We start from the raw sequence: 18,257 nt of genomic DNA, 5'->3' as shown, positions 1-18,257 counted from the left end.
TGGAAGGCCCATGTACTGTTTTCAGCATCACAAATCATGTAGTATAAATGTAGTGTTTTATTAAAGAAGAGGACATAAAACACACTAAACCCTTGTATACTACGACAGTAATACAAACGTGTTAATAATTAATGTGTAATAGGAATTTTATAGGTGTTTGGACTAGCGCGCTCATATAATGACACATTTCAAAATAACGGTTTTATTGATTTAAAACGTCAGTCGTCAAAAGATATTTAAAAATTCTTTAAGATGTGAAGAATCCGACTGTAAAACACATTAGTCATAAATGTTTGGTTTACGATCTTATATGCACCCATGTAATCTATATATATAAATGCGAATGTTTGTTTGTATGTTCCGTTATAACTCTGGAACCAATGCACGAAACATCGTGAAATTTTGTACAGTGATTCTACACGTTCCTGGAAGTAATATAGGCATACTTTTAGAGAGTGTTTAAAAGTTAGATTACTGTTTAAATAGTTTATTTAATTATTTTTTTAATTATAAATCGTTGTTGATGTTAGAGTGTTTTATATTGGATCCAACAGACTGCGCTACGACACATAATACAAAGCGAACTGATACTTAACAGCTGTTAATACTTTCAGCTGAAGTTCATCAAAGAGGCAGAAAGATTTGTTTACATTTAAAATTTAGAAAATTGTTATTGTGAAGTGTTTGATCAGTAGTGTAATGCAGGTTGCATAGAAGACGTCATTGCCTAATTTTAAATTCAGATTGTACCAATGATCAATAAACTATATAATGGAATGAAAATACTATTAAACGCTATTATGAAAACAACCTCATTGTAAAAATCCGTGAATGTTTGCACATAAGGTAATCGAATTTGGTTACATGGAAGGTAAATGAAAAGAGCCGAAAGAAGACTCTTTATGATCGAAATTGGGTTTCTTTGATACATTTTCTTGAAGGCACACTCCTAAATAATACTGGAAATATCTTAGACAGAAAATTAATTTTAACAGACCGAATTTGATTTTTTATAAACTAATTAGTTTACCGAGATTCATCCGTATACAGTAACTGTTCTGAATAACTTATCAACACCTAGCAAAAACCACGAAAGATAGAGGCAGGAATATGATACATACCTTCATAATGCGCCCAAGAGGCTCACGAAGGAACGACTATCAATTATCTCAGCAATGTTTAGAATGTGATAGAAAAAGAATAAGTGAATATAGTGTACTGTTTTCAAGGGAAATTGCGTGCGAAGCCGCAGGAAACAGTTAGTGATTTGAATATATTTTCATTTTATAAAGTGCAAGTGACAATAAATATCAACATTTAGGACATTTAAAAACTTATGTATGCTTACACTGATAATCTCAGCAGGAAATATCACTCACGGGGTTCATTCCTGAGCCCACTACTGGGGTTTCCAGTGTATAGACTAAATACAATTCTAGCAAATTCAAATTATGTCCCTGTGACAATTGCAACAGCAGTGAGAATGTTGACTCTAATTCTATCGACCAGTAAGTCAGTCTCTTACCATACTTATTCACGTCCAAAAATCCTACGCGTGGTACTAGCTTTAAAAGGGTTGTTTGAGTGTACTAGTTTGTTTCTTGTCTGCTCTTGTTCAACTTCTTCTTAGCTCTATAAAGTAATCGTACATTCTAAAATTCAATAATCTCACACACACACGAATCATCAGAGGTACAAATTAGTGTAAATTATATGAAACAATCATTAATTTGAAGGAAATAATACGTCACAACACGTGTCGCATAACTGATTTCGTTGAGGTTGCACGTAAAATGTCAAGTCTATATAGGTATTTTAATTTGTAGAATAGAGATGGTTGGACACAGAAGACATAACATACAGAAAAGAAATATTTTCAAACCCTCCAGCAGACAAAAGAGAAATTAATTTAGGTAGCCTACTGAGTTATATACTTAAATTGCAATCAGCCAAATCCCATGGCTAGGCAGACTTGCAGCTTCATGGAACCTATTCTAATGTATAAATAAAGTTAAAAAAAAATTAACCTACAAATGAGCTCTCTATCCCTCTCTTCTTCCCTCTCCCTCCTTATCCCCCTCTCTCACTCCCTTTCACCCTCTCGCGACCTCCCTCCCTCTCAATGTCACTCTTTCTCTCTCGAATTTTAGCAAGAGAGCCTGGATGTCTTTTTCTTTGCGTCTCGATCATAACATCAGGTCCATCCTTCTTACTGTGAAGAATTATAATCGTTTCACAAAAATAATCATTTCTATCAGCTGCTAACAGGTAGGCCTATATTCTAAGTGAATTTCTAAAAGAACAATTTTGGATAGTAAGGCTACGTATTACTATGTCACATGTTAAAACACCATATGATTAAAAAATAATGTTAGCTTCAGCTCCATACGGTTGTAATTAGTTTTTTTACAAATTTGTTTATTCTGAGATTTTCTCGTTGCCTTCATTGTTACTCATAAGACCAATATAAAAATGTACACTAACGCTCAGTTAAATACCACCGAGTTACATAAGCCATCAAACTCGATGATGCCAATATAGAAATGAGGGTCATCCCAAATTTAAAGTATCGAAGTAGGAGTTCCCTGACACCGACTACACTCTCGGTGAGGGGTCCAACGACCGCCGACCGAAACGTGTCCCCCGTAATAGCTATTCGTCAGTTCGTTATCGAGATGTCGTTGGACAGATAGACAAACAGAAATGCATTTTTCCAGCCTGTTGATCGACAGGGTTCGCTAACGCTAATTGGCTGTGCGCTTAACCAGCTGGTTAATATTAAAAACCAATATTAATGCATTTTATGAAATATAAAAATATGAATAGCCTATATAATTTATGTCGGAAAAATATTTTACTTATAAAAAAACGTAATCTTTTAATGGCCTTATATTCGCTCGCCCCCTTTGGAAATATGTTTTGCTCAGAAAAACATATTGTTGTAATAATATTAGTTATTTCGTTTAGAATAATTGTTTTATAGTAAAAATGTAAACTAACAAATTATAATTAAAACTATCATCTTGATGGGGAAAACGCTTATGCATCATTATCGTTTACCGTAAAGCTGATGAATGGGATTATCATTCATTAAAAAATTCACATATTCAAAGCATAACTCCATTTCCAGACCACTTCTCTTATTACATCGAGTTGTAATTTTTAAAGTACTCTATTCTAAAGATGGCATATGCAATTTGTTTGATCAGACTATGCCAAACCGACTACGAGCTACTTTATTTTTGCATTCGTGGCTTTCAGCATCCATTTTAAATACTCGTATACAGAAACACTGATCCAAGCCCACTGATCTCAGTCCATTTCCAGATATTAGAATCTGGCGATAGTTATACGGCACATCCCACCTACCAGCTATTCTACTTGTGTTGCCTTCTCTCACACTTAAACATAAGCTTTGTTACCTTTTATCTAGTCTTTTTCAATCAGCTTGGAGATGATCAAATTCAAAACGCTTAGAGGCGTTCTAAAGAACCTAATTGTTTTGCTTTCTGTAAGATGTTCGACAGCGAGATTTTGTGCCCGCCAATAAAATTGGTTTACAGAGACTTTCGGTAGTCTCATGCAATTTATTCAGATCTCTGATGATGGTGGTCTTCCTCTATTCGATAGCAGTTTGTGACTTGTACTGCAATTTGCTACAACTCATCATTCCGTTTCAAGGCCTAACTTAAGAGTTTACAACCTTTAGCCTCATTGCCGAAGTAAACGAGAACACGCGATTCTTTCCGATTTACCGGATCTCTCAGAACTACGTGCTCGTATGTTCTGGTTTCAATTTCATCTGGATCTATTTAGTCATTGGCAGGTTTGATATGGATTCTCTCGCATGAACCTGAGTTCTTCTAAGCTGTGGGGAATACGACACTCATATTAGTATTTTCTTTCGTTTGGTGGTTCCTTTTACTTGCTGATAATTATACTTTATATCTTAACTAGCGGGCCCGGCGCGCTTTGCTGCGCATTTCAATAATTTTTTGCAAAAGTTGCCCGCGGCTTCGCACGCAATTTCCCGTTGAAAACAGTACACTATATTCACTTATTCTTTTTCTATCACATTCTAAACATTGCTGAGATAATTGATAGTCGTTCCATCGTGAGCCTCTTGGGCGTATTATGAAGGTATGTACCATATTCCTGCCTCTATCTAGCTGTTACCCACGGCTTCGCACGCAAATCTTAAGAACCGAAGTCCTTATTACTTAGTAAATTTTTTTTTTTACTATAATAAATTTTAGATTAAATTAGTTATATCTCCGATGCCACGATTGAGCTTGCTTTGTTGTCTCGATCGAGAGAATATGTACACACGGAGTTTTGAGAACCATACTTCTGTCAAAAAAAACAACTAAGGTTGATTTTATAACATTCTTTATATTTGTAGCCAACGTAAGATAGTAATTATGATATCTGCATTACTCTTCTGATCAAGCATGAGCATGGTTTATATTAAATAAATATTGCAGTTAAAGGTGAATTTTTATGTCAAATTTGAATTGTATTATCTGGATAGTAAAGTCTATGTTTAACAGTGATTGCAAAAACAGTTTAAACAAAATTTGTCGTTTCTCTTAAGCTTACTCTATGCTTTAAAACTATAAGTGTAATATATGTTTACAAAGAACAGCTGATTAAAAATTTGAAAAGACGTTAACATATGTTTGCTGCAATGCATTTCTTATGGGTATTTCTGTAACCAGTGGGGCGGAATCCTGAATCGGGAAAGGGATGGGCATAGCTTATAAACCTTCTCCGTGGAAAAATACATATACGTACAAATTTTCATCATGATCGGTCCAATAGTTCACGATTCCATAAAGGACAAACATACAAACATTCATTTTTATATATATAGATAAGTTACAGATTGTTTCGAGAATCCGAGACCTTTCTTCCTCTTCCGGTGACCCTCAACTTATAGGCGCATTAGGAAGTAACACGTCATGGTTCCTTCCCTGCTATGCTGTATATAGTCCGATTACTTGAACGCTTGGATCAAACTAATCTATTCACCAATATGGTCCATACCAAGGCATTGGCACTCAGTAGTATGCTGTATGCTTGTATCATTATCTTCATATCTTTACGTTGCAGTTTAGCTTATAATGTGTCTATTCTCGTTATTGTCACTCTTACTTCAAAGACCCAATTACACAATGAAAGATTTAATCTATTATATTAGAGGAGAAGAATTGTATTGTGAAGCAAAAAGAAGACATTCGTCATTTATTGCAATACAAGTGGCAAGACGCCCGCGCTGGAGATGTTATCTAAAAACAAGTTAGAATAGTTAGTGAAAAAAAGAGGAAGTATCTGGAGAAGCTGGTATCTTTCCTCTTTAGTATAATTATTCCAGTCCACTCAATATTACAAGTGTACCAGTGCAAACCACAAGAACATATCAAGTTGTCCACGAAATGCTTGCCTTTTTACTTTCACACCTACTTCATTATGATGATTTTTCACTGTATTTTAAAGTATTGTTGTAAATATGATCAATATTAGAATTTTACTGGGTATAACGTTGAATTAAGTTTGGTAGTATAATTATAATTTGCTACATACGGTGCTCAATCTGATTTTTCTTACCTCAGATTATTCGATTGCAACGTTATAGTAAATTATCCTAGGTTTGGATTAATTTTTGTATTGTTTTATATTTTATATGAAACGATAGCATCTGTTTATAGGTTTTAAATATTACAAAAATATGTTTTTAATGAATATGACCCACTGGATTGCTGAAACGTGTAATGGCATCAGAGATGCCATCCACAATAGTTTCAAAATACTTTCCATCCATACAGATTTGTAAAGTTCGACCACTAAATAGGATTATTCACATAAAGCTCTAGTGAAAAACTCGTATTTGCTGCTCATAATATTTGACAAACATACAATTTTACTTACCCTTCAACAAAGAAGAATAAGTTCATCAAAATCTTTGGGTCTATTTTTTCCATCCGTTCCGTATTTCTTTTTTTTTTTTCTAAGTTATAATCTATAACAATGACAATGGGCTGCTCTTGTTCTTTAGGTTCAAACCCCGCTCAGTTGAAGGCGTGTGTGAATAGTAAGTATGGCGAATTATTTCTTAGGTTAGGTTTGTGTAATGGTGGACTCTTTGTAGTGGTGGTGACTTGTCAAGTATTTCAAACTTATATTTTATTATCAAACTTTCAGAAATCTCTGATATCGTAAGTTATACGCCCAGTGTTATTTTAATTTTGTTGGAATTGGGCAGACATACAAAAGTAGAGCATAAAATCAATTTTGGTCCTTTCCAACCAACTAAATTGGACCACATGCTTTATAGTGCTATACTGCAGAACACCATTAAGTCCTGCGTTTTACTATTAAAAAGTGTTCTGCTTTAAAAAAATGTATTCTAGCTGGTTATTTGAAAGCATGATAGCCTACTATATTGTGTTTGTTAGTCCTAGGACTATGTTGATAGGCTAGTATAGTGCTAAGGTATCAGTTAGGTTATAGTAGCTAATCAAAATTTCAACATTATTAATGTATTATGTACGTTCTGAACAAACATATGTATTGTTTAAGAGGTTGCACATCACAAATAACTTATAAATAATAGAAATGTAAATATCAATTTGTGTACTTTTTCATATCTATGATTTTCAACATTAGGCTATCTGCTCCCTTTACCTTATTTGAGTGTTCTGTGGTCAGAACAGTAGTACAGCACCAACAACCATCCCTTGCAGTAGCCTTTATTGTCTTATTGATAACGATGGCGGCAGTTAACTCTAATACAGTCAATTTGTTATTATAGTTATTTTGGAATGTGTGTTTAATTGTAGATTACATGAGCAATTAAACTATTAGGAAATTAATTTATTCCATTTTAACCCTTTGAGCCCAGCCACTCAGATGCCGAGGCCAACTGAGAAGCACCAAGGTGAAATTACCCGGTTTTGCAAACTTATAAACTTATAATTAGAAATTCATCCTATATTTGTTTATTGAGATAAATTCATCGATTTTTTTTAGTAAATTATCTAAATGGATATTTAACTCTTTGGAGACCAACTTCCAATATATCGGAAGTCGGTAATAGCAAATACGGCAAACTTCCTATATATTAGAAGTTGCATAGTAAGTTTGGGAGTGCCGATGGCCGAGTGGTGTAAGACATTGGACTTTGAGTCTGAGTTAGATGTTTACATTTATTCAATAGCCTAATATATTTTGATTGAATTTTCACGAAAAAAGTCTAAATACATAATCAAAGTAACTAAATATATTGGTTTTGTAGGCTGCAGTATAATAAGTGGCCACCGCCACAATTGAATTATGGGTACTTTGGGATTATACCGACCACACCAGTATGAAGAACACAAAAATATAAATTTATAGAAATAAACATGATAGAACGAAAAAACAACTCTTTACTTACAAGCATTTCCAGGTATTGTGATCGGTATTGTTGTCGCTGTTATCTTATCTTTCTCGAGAATCCCGATTACGGCAGGCCGCGCGGCATCACATGATTTGCACTGTTCATAATTGCCTTTCCATTACAATTCAATTTATATTTCTGATCAGCCCCTCTAGAATTTGATATTTTACTGATAAGTACTATCTCGAGGGATGTTTTTCTTTTGTCGACATCAGCGCGGGGCAGCACCGAAGGTGCTGTCGAAGCCAGCGCTGATGGCCGGAGGCACTCGCATTTTGGGTGATCAAGAATAAAAAGAAGTTTTGAGTGTTTTTTCAATAAAGAGTTTAGTTTTAGTTTGGTAATGTTTGTTGTTGTTGAATTTTTGTGTTTGGAGAAATGTAGAGGTAAAACACGGAAGTACAACAAAGCGACGCACCAGCTGAACGGGCGGCAAGACTGCAATCACGTTATCTACTAGACCGCTCGACTTTGACCTGTCTGAGGATGGGGAGGGGTTTGCGATAAGACAATTCCTGTTTTATATTGACGAAATATTGTTCTACGCTAATATAGTAATCAGTAAAAGCAAAATGTCGAATAACGATTCATGTCTGGGTGTGGTCGGTATAATCCCAAAGTACCAAATTATGTTTATCAGTACTATTGAATACAACATTAACCTATAGATATTCATAATTAATCATTGCCAGCTGTTGTTATTTTGTTTATGGGTAAATATTAAGATCAGCGACTACCGCTCCAATCGCCGTAATTTTTTGCATACTAACACATGTTAACGTTATTTCACCGAAAAAAATAGTCCCCATTATCGCTAACATATAAAAACCAGTTTTTCGGCAGTACAATGTTGGCAATACAAAACATATAAATAACAAGATTTTCGACTATCAAACTAAAAACAATGGCCGATCATGGTCGTTTTGATGAGTTGACAGTAGTCACGTGACAAACAGGAAAGTTTCCGATTGGCCGGGCGGATCACGTGACCTATAGGACGGCTCCGATAGGCCGCCAGACGTAAACAAACAAATCCACGTGGAGAAGGAATAATTAGTGAAGTTATTGACATGGCGTGCAATGGTTCTTGTCACACGCTAAAAATACCCTAGCTTGCCTATTCAAAACTCAGATCATGCTTGCCCGCTGCACAGCGCTTTGCGCTGCTTGCTCTTTTAATAAAAAAATTAACTCAAGCTTGCAAAGTATAAGCCCAGATCACGCCATGACTGCTTACACACACAAAACTCAGACAGAACTAACGCAGGTTTCATTACAGGCAAAAGATAAGCGGCGCGCGTTTATCACTGATAAGATAAGACGAGTTTATACTAGAAGTAGTACCTGGACTACTGCCCTACGAACTAATAACACCAAAAAAAGAATAAATGCACTGTCAGTCAGGGTTTTTTAAAAAAAATTTTTGGGGGGGAGTAAACGGCTACGGCGATAATCAGGACTATTTTTTTGGTGAAATTACGTTAACCTGTGTTAGTATGCAAAAAATTACGGCAATCGGAGCGGTAGTCGCTGATCTTAAGATTTACCTGTTTATGTAGTGAGTAGGTTAGTGACAACGAGAAGAACAATGGCAATGAATATGCAGATGTTGAACAAATTGCATTTTTAAACATTGAGCAATGTTTTACAGCAATGATGGAGAAGTAACTACATAGCTGATCGTCTTGCAGAATATGGGTCATTATCAACTTACAGGCACATTTTCACCAATAGATTTTAAATCTAACTTTAAGCAAAAAAATTTGAAATATTTACTTTGTACTTTCTGGCTATAGATATATAACTCTAAAATAATTGCAGAGATCATAGATCACGGATAACTAGTAGAAAAAGTCTTGAAAATTTGTTGCGTCCACGGAGGTGATGTGTCCATGGAGGTGACAAAAATGGTTTTTACATCTTTTAACTAATCCAAGTAACTGAATTCTTTATGTTTTGAAAAATCTATCTAGGCAAATAGAACATGATATGATTTTGGTATATTAAATCACACACAATAGGACGACCAGTACATACCAATTAAATTGTTTTTACCTTTTACAAAGGCTGTGCAAGTGATATGAAGTTCATTTTTTACACAAAAACACTAAGGAAGATGCATTATTTAAATCAAAATTTATGTTTCAATAGCCATAATAGCTATAATATATAGCTTAAAAATATAAAATGCAATGTATTAGGCAAAGGGATAATAAAAATAGCCTTTAGTGAATATTATATTTATTTATAATAACAACTTCATTTATATTTTGCTCACTTACATTACTATTGAAATAGAATAAAAAGGTCCTACAATATTTGTTTATTACATTAGTATTATATTTTTTAGTTTTTCAAAAAAGATGAAATCATACATTTATTTCTCATGTAAAAGTAGGCCTATAGCTTCACTATGATACTACTTTGAAAACTTAATTCAGTTTGACACTATCGCTCAAAATTAATTAAAAGTAAAATCGTGTTTGGAAATAAATTCAAAATGCAAATCAGTTTCTTGTTATTGAATAATGGCAGCAAGAATAGTGATGTAAGTCTCTTCATTGTTACACAAGTAGTAACGTTTATCCTTGAAAATATATAAGGTTAGTACATGTTATTGTGTTGTAATTATATTAATGATGTATTATATTTTAATTTGTAAATTATATTAATATTTATACAGTAAAGAAGTATAATTAAATTTTTATTACTTTTTACATTTCAAAAACTGTTATTGATTTAGAAATTTGTTTGGTAATTGTTAAGTTAACGACCAGAGCTGTCGGAACTACTTTTCATGATCAGAGCAATATTTTTTTGTTCGTTGACGTGGGGCGTCACGTGATCTTTTGTGATTGTGATTTAACCTCGTAATGATGTCATCCGATATGTCCAGATGTGGTGGAAGTAAACTTGGCAGCAAAAAGAATATCAGTCCACCACTGAATGTGCTGATACTCTGAACTCCAACGAATTGTCGCAGTTGCTTTAAATGTAATAAAGTGGCCACCAAACCAAAATAAGTCTCGATGTCCAGGTGCGTCCATTTAAAACATGATCTTACATGGGCAAATGTTTTAAGATTGTAACATTTAAAACTTTCTACTGCTTTTTTGAAACGTCCTATCACAATGGAACATCAAAGTCTCCCAGCTTAAAAACAACACACACCCGCACAATGAACAAACACATTTAAAAAAAATACCATGTTCAATTAAAAGTCCAATTATTTCATTTCGGGTAGAACGCTGACTTCACACGTGCTGATTGAACACTCACACAAACATAACTCACTCAGATTAAAATTGCTAGAACTAGTTGATGATTGATACATTATTAATAAACCACTCGAACTTGTTCTGAACTGCAGTACATGATAAGTACTGAAGCACTGGACCACAGCTCGGAGCGCTCAGATAAAGTATACCGCTATCTGTTATGGCTGCACATAACATTGAAGTATACAGATATTGAGACACAGAACAAAAAACTTTAAACTTGATTATTTACGAATATACCCCCTAAAACCATGTTACTGGTCATTTCCACCTCCTAAAACCATGTATATTTTTATTCAGGGAATAAGCAGAATATGTAAAATTTTGAACTGTTTTGGCCATTAACCTCACTGATACCATTTGTTTTGAAATTCTGAGTTTACTGTAAAATTAGGTAAAATAAAAAAGAATTATACATAGACACATTTTTATTGAGATCCACAGTTAATTATAAGACTAAATACAGAACTTGATAAATTTTAATTAAAAACTTAGTGTTTTAAAAATATTGTCAAAAAGTGCTATTTTAGTCTTTGGTTACATAGACTATTTACTTATTTTCTCAAAAAAAGTTCTGTAAGTTTACCCAGTGGCGATTGCTATTATTTTGTTTATAAACTTACAAAACTAAAAAACTTAAATTAAGAATGACATCAAATAACTGGACAAATTCATGTGGCTGCAGTATAAAAGACCACCATCACAATAGAATCATAGTATATCCTTAAATACAGTAAAAAGTAACTAAATGTTAAATTGTTTTGTTTGTTACATTTTACATGGAATTTTACATTTATTGTGGTGGTGGCCTCTTATTATACTGAAGACATTTTATTCTTACTATCATGTGTGCTTGGGCAAAGGATTTACATCTTTTTGGCACATTTTACAAACAAACAACATTTTTACGCTTTCCACCTTAACTTGTATTTTTTGCAGCCAATTCCTCTTATGGAGATAGTGAAATCAATCCTTGCCAGGGCTTTATCATTGTTTATTTTATATAACATTTATAAGTTTATAATCCTCCTTTATATCAATTTTTATAAATAGACATAGTAAAATTATGTAATATGTGTAATACAGTAATTTATATTAACATACTATGTTAATATAAATTTTGTAATATTTAAAATACACTCTTAAAAACAATTAAACAAGACCTGCAAATAGGGAGTTAAATTACTGCCACAAGGAGGGTTAATGTTCTAATGACTATTAAAGGTTATAATAAACAATGTGTACCAACAATAACGAAAAACCAAAATAAGACAGTTGAACAGTGGGGTAAGAAATAGCAGATTCAAAATTCTAATTGTCTTGCACCATTGCTTCAGATGTTATTTTTAAGTTAATATTTAATAATTCGCAATGTTTCAGGTAAGTGACCACAATGGGTGCTTACAAATACGTGCAGGAGTTGTATCGAAAGAAACAGAGTGATGTTTTGAGGTTCTTACTGCGTATCCGGGTGTGGCAGTACCGCCAGATGACCAAACTGCACCGAGCTCCTCGCTCCACTCGTCCAGATAAGGCTAGGCGTCTTGGGTATAGGAACAAGGAAGGTATGTGCTACTAGAATTTACAGCAGTCTGAAGTAGAATTTTTTCTTCCTTTCTTTTTGTTTTGTAATAATTTTTAAGTAAAAACTGGATTATACGCTCTCCTACACCAGCTAACTTAATAAAAAGAAAGAAAAAGCATATTAACTCCTAAGCTGCTTTGCAGCGAATATTTGTTTCTAAAGGCCCGTCTGAATTATCAAAGACAGATATTCATTTCCAAAGCAAACATGTTTTGAAAGCAAACAAATGGTTCATTTTCAAGTATTGATCTTTTTATACATGACTTTTAAAGAATATATTACGGTGCTCAACATACAAATTATTACCTCTTTTATTTTGAATTATTACAATTATTATCTCTTTGTGAACTTCATAACAGAATATATCTTTGTATTTATAGATTTGTTTGAATTTTTAAAACCTTATATTTTGTTGTGATTCACATTCTTATGTTATGTATTTTTTCACATGTCAAATAATAGATAGTAAAATATTTATTGTATTCTCTGCTTCTTAACAAGATAGTGCAAGTAAAACCTAAAAAACTCAGTATATACTTTTGATTTTGTAGTAGACGCATCTAGGGTTAAAAGTCAGTAATTTTGTTTTTCTGTTTAGTTCAAACAATTTCTTTAATTCATAGTTACAATACTTTTAATAAATATTATGTTGACAGCTATTGAATTTCGTTTACATGTTAATATATATATCAGCCTCTTCTTATATCATACAAATATCACTAATATTTTTATTCGAGCCTAAAATTACTGGATAGATGTATCATTTAGTGTAATGGTACATTTTTGTTCTATTCTTAATTGAAAAGAAAATCCAAGGTGACTTGAAGAAAATGTATTCTCTTTAAAGAATCTGAATAATAAAGCTAGCTTCCTTCAATTTCTTTGAAAATGTCCTTTTTAGGTATAAGACTAGCTTAAAGTGAAGTTCTACTGTGTTGCAGGTTTCAGTATCTTCCGTATTCGTGTGCGCCGTGGCGGTCGCAAGCGTCCAGTGCCCAAGGGAGCCACCTATGGAAAGCCCAAGAGCCACGGAGTCAACCAGCTAAAGCCTGTGAGGAACTTGCAGTCGGTGGCCGAGGAACGTGTGGGGCGTCGCTGTGGAGGTCTCAGAGTCCTCAACTCCTATTGGGTGGCCCAGGATTCTACCTACAAGTACTTCGAGGTCATCTGCGTGGATCCATCTCACAAGGCCATCAGGCGAGACCCAAAAGTCAACTGGCTCGTAAATGCCGTTCACAAGCATAGAGAGCTGAGAGGCAAAACTTCAGCAGGAAGGAAGTCTCGAGGTCTGGGCAAGGGCCATCGGTTCTCGCAGACCAAGGGAGGCTCCAGACGAGCTGCCTGGAAGAGAAGGAACACTCTCCAACTTCACAGAAAACGTTAACATATTGTTATGTTAAAATTGTGAATAAAATGTATTCAAATTAATTATTGTTCTTGAAAATGTACAACACCTTTTTTACTCCTATAATGAGAAGTTATAAATAAGGTATATTTTATTTTTTCTCTTTTTTATTTGGTAAAAAGTAATATTCTAATGTTATTCTAAAAGACTGTAGTAAGAAGAAAGTAAGTAATTGATTGCTTTTTAAAAAATCTTTTCAGTCTATTGTAATTTTCTGAATATAACAAACAATTGAATATAATAAATAAATATGAATATAATGAATGAATGAATATAATGAATAATATGACAAATGAATATAACAAACAAGTTCACTCTAAAATTAAGGTTTCCTGAACGAAATATATAAATTTGAAACAATTATTAACAAAACTAAAGTAATTTTAATTTTTACACTTATGCAGGGATTGTAATGACTGTCCCAAGTGTTGGAAGTAATATATCATATCAGTATCATCGGTCGGGAAATCTCTCATGTCTTTTAAATTATATATATTACCATGTCATTGTGTGATATGAAACCTGAACATCTTAGGTTCAGTTGTAGGTTGCATAGTGTATGATTTACATTTTGATTTTAAAATATGTGATCTAACAAAAACAAAGTTGCAGAAATTTCAATAAATTTACTGACTCATCTGGACCAACTGAGATGTCTCAAAGAGACTCAAACTATTTGTTTGTATAATAGATCTCTAGTCATAACAAATTTAGATTTAAATTTTCCTTTACAAAAATATTAAAATCAGCAAAGGACAAACCAGATCATAGATAACAATGAAGGTTGATTCCAGACAATGTAATAAAAATCCTTTGATTGAGATGATGCAAGTACAGTAGGATTCAAATTTTCATTTTAATGTCTTACAAACAAGTGTACTCTGGGAATTGACTATAATAATTCTCAATGTAAAATTTAAGCAGTTATGTTATGAATAGAACCACTGCCTCTGGAGACAACTACATCCCCTTTCTCACCGCACTTAAGCTCTTCATCAACATTACTTCATAAGATTTATTTTTATTACTTTCAACAATGCCCTATGTCTCAATCCTGTCCAAGTTTAAATCTTCTATAACAGTCTGTATCTCTTAAACCAATAGAAAGAGAATCCATATTAAAGTGTACTAATTTGATCACAACAGTACCAAGTCTCAGGTCTCCATGTGCATCTGGTTGGTGCAGTGACTAGGTTTGTAATACTTAACTACACTGGCTGAACCCTCAGGAGAAGTTTTTGAGTTACATACTGTTCTGTTGCCAATTTCATCACTATACATTGATTAGTTGTTAGGTGTGTGTCATACCTTATAGTTAAGAATGTTTTATACCTAAAGAAGAGGATAGATTTCAATCCGGTGTGTTCTATTTCTATAACAAAACCTAACAAATGTCTGAAACCTACTATCCTTTAAAATTATTCATTATCCGTTACAAACTTTAAACTAAGCAGTTTAAAACCATATGATTTTATTTGGATCAAACTCGAGGTAACTTCGAGATAATGTGCTATCTTGGTCAGGTTGATGGTGCTGATGAAAACAGCTCCATATGAACCTACGGCGCGGAGGTCTGTTAGAGGGTCATGAGGCTCTTTCAGATAGTGAAGCTGGAAGCTGTTCAGAGGGGACGTGCTGCCACAAGGTGTTTTGAACCTACAGGAAACCAAATAATATATTCTGTGAGTTTTACTTAGCACTCGAGTAGTAAATACCGTTACAGTTACAAAGCAGCTCACCGTTGATACAAGTGGGTAAACTACATCATACTTTACTATCAACTCAGCAAACTGTGAGAATGTCACGGAGTGTAACTGAATCATGCTATTAACTCGATTCCAGTCCTCCTCCAGTAGACTAGTGGATACAGTCGCGGCTCTCTAACTGAGAGATCACGGGTTCAAATCCCGGGGAGCTCCAATCATGATAGGAATAACAGCCACAGTGACCAAAAACAAGCCAGCATAGCCAAGAACTGAGGCTTAAAAGAGAATTAAAAAAACTCGATTCCAAATAATATTCAAACCTGGATTTTTGCTTGATCAAGGAATGAGAAATCTTCAGTTGCTCATTTAAAAATACGGGCGAAGGAAATAAATTCAACATGTTTGTTTAATACTCTGGAACTGATTCTAACCATTAACTGTGATACACATTGATTTATAGTTCGCTTGTTGTTTTAGGATCAATTGCTGTCAAAAAAACGTGCTGCAAAATATAGAATAGTGGACATCTTGAAACACGCCGGTCCTGATGCCTGTATCCCTGCTTAAGCATTGTAGATACATTATATGTAACCTCACGCTTGGCTTCGTCTTTCGTTTCTCTGGGGGGGGGGGGGCTGCATGTTGACTCTCTAGTAACATTGTATAAGACACTAGTGCGTCCGCTCCTGGAGTACAACTCTTCTGTGTGGGCTCCGTATCAATCTACTCTCATATCGGATATTGAGAGAGTCCAGGTCCGATTCATCAGAGTTGTTGGCTGCCGAATGGGATACAACTACCTTGAAGTCCCTGTACCACTACTGAAGTCTCACTTCCGTCTTCATGACTTAGACATTCGCAGAAGGATTCAAGACTCAGTTCTCCTCATGAAGTTGATCAATGGTGTTGTGGGCTGCCCTGAGCTGTTACAGGAGCTTCCTTTTCACATTCCTGGTCGTACAAGATCCCAGGATTTGTTTGAGAGGCTTCAGTACTCTACGTTATACCAGCAACGCAGTACGCTCCCACGCCTTTTACAACTCGGCAATGAGTTATGTGGATCTGTGGACTTTTTCTCTCCTGGTGTGACTCGATTTCGTAGCCAAGCCGTGCGCCTTCTTACTGCAAATGATGGAGTTAGTGATGAGTGATTGGTGACGCTAAAATTAATCCCTGAGAATTAAATATGCAAACCACTTAAGCAGTTTAGATAATATCCATACACCCGATGTGATTAAGATGTATAACGATTGCTAAATTGCTTGCAGTAGGATACATTTATTACTAGTCATACTGCCAACATATACAATTTGCTCATATGTATATGTATTTCTTAGTGGTATAGTAAGTAACTCTATAATTTATACGGTACTTTAATTAAGTTTTTTTACGGATCCACCTGCATGTTGCACTTGCTTATAAACTATATTGCTGTTGTAATTTTTCTTTTTATTCACGATGTTGATGTTATTTGGCACTTGTTTTGTTTGTTTTTGCTTTTGTTTGCTTTAGCATGTATGCATATAAACTATTTATGTAAGTTGTTTTTATCAAGTCTCTTGTATTTTCATAATACCTATATCAATGTAAAATGGTGTATACCGTATGTAAATAAATAAATAAATAAACAGCTTCTCAATAAGTCTATAACAGAGATCATTTTTTCCTACATTCTTAAGACTGTATGTCATACTTATTTTAGAAGTGAAGACCCTATAAACTTGAAAAACTAAGGACAGTATTATCCTGTTAATTTTAGGGAAGCCTTTTGTCCGACTATCTAAAGTCGTATTAGAGCACTACTGTCAGTCTGTTTCAGCATGGATTCATGCCAGGGAAATCCACAGTGGCTAATGTGCTTTTTTCCAGGAATTTGCCTTGAGAGCCTTTGGAAGGAGGATACAGGTTAATTCAATGTGTAGGGCCTGTGGCAAAGTTGCGTAGATACTGAGTGATAAACGCATTGCTTTCTTGATTGGGAGGTTATCTTTTTGTAAGGTAATATATGTGGTATAATAACCACAAGTAGTGTCATTATAATCCAGCCAAACATATGGTTTATTCCAAGGCCCTATCTTGGATCTACCAATCTTTAACATATTCATAAACGACATGGTGGCTAACCTGAAATTATGTTCTACGCTGACAACGCAAAACGTATACCAAGGTCTCGTATACTGACGGCTGTGCAAGACTACAATCTGATCAAAAAGTTATTCAGGATAGGCGTCACCGTAAGGGTATGCTATTCAAGGTAGAAAAGTGCTCCGTAGTCCTTGAATAAGCAAGTATAGTTTGGTCATGCCTATATTATCAGCTACAATAGAAGACTGGAAGCAATTCAGACTAGATTTTTAAGTTGATCTAGATACGTATATGATATCAATACGTTTCTGTATAGCTGCTTCAAAGTGCTATGGAACTCTAGCTTACGGGCAGACGCTATAAATCTGATGTATTGTTTCTAAAGACGGTGCTCAACTCTGCCTGGAACTGCTGACAGCGGAGAACTCTGTCTGAAACTATACTTTGAGAACTTTTCTGCAGGCACCAATACATTAGACTGTGTGAGTACTAAGGGCCACTTACAAAGATACCGCGCTTGTCTAGTGAACTGCCCTATAGTGAATTTCTTTCACAATATTCTGCAGGTTGTCAAAAATTGTGCCAGGAATCTTTTTGAGTCCTACTGAAAATCTAAACATTCTTGTGATTGTGTTGTATTTTAGTTGTTTTGAATACTCCGTTTTAGTCAAATTCATTATAGTACTCGTTTACTGTGTTATTTGCATGACATTTTTGCATGAAACTTAACTGCATATAACATAATTATTGAGTTTGTTCT

General features: G+C 34.4%; 1 protein-coding gene across 2 annotated transcripts; it reads left to right on the top strand.

The window, feature by feature from the left end:
- The first annotated feature begins 5,942 nt into the window (after positions 1-5,942).
- LOC124357252 (60S ribosomal protein L15-like) lies at positions 5,943-13,729 on the top strand. 2 transcript variants are annotated; one of them, XM_046808816.1, is made up of 3 exons: positions 5,943-6,091; positions 12,097-12,281; positions 13,243-13,729. In XM_046808816.1, exons 2-3 carry the CDS (start codon positions 12,110-12,112, stop codon positions 13,683-13,685), a joined length of 615 nt encoding a protein of 204 aa, XP_046664772.1. In that variant the 5' UTR covers positions 5,943-6,091; positions 12,097-12,109; the 3' UTR covers positions 13,686-13,729. The 2 variants fall into 2 exon arrangements, with proteins under 2 accessions (XP_046664772.1, XP_046664782.1); XM_046808826.1 differs by having other exon boundaries at positions 6,084-6,215.
- Positions 13,730-18,257: the final 4,528 nt, after the last annotated feature.

Source organism: Homalodisca vitripennis, chromosome 1 (genome assembly GCF_021130785.1).
Source record: "Homalodisca vitripennis isolate AUS2020 chromosome 1, UT_GWSS_2.1, whole genome shotgun sequence".
Lineage (NCBI taxonomy): Eukaryota > Metazoa > Arthropoda > Insecta > Hemiptera > Cicadellidae > Homalodisca > Homalodisca vitripennis.
The sequence above is the reverse complement of the archived record's forward strand: the minus strand, read 5'-3'. Positions and strand labels throughout refer to the sequence as shown.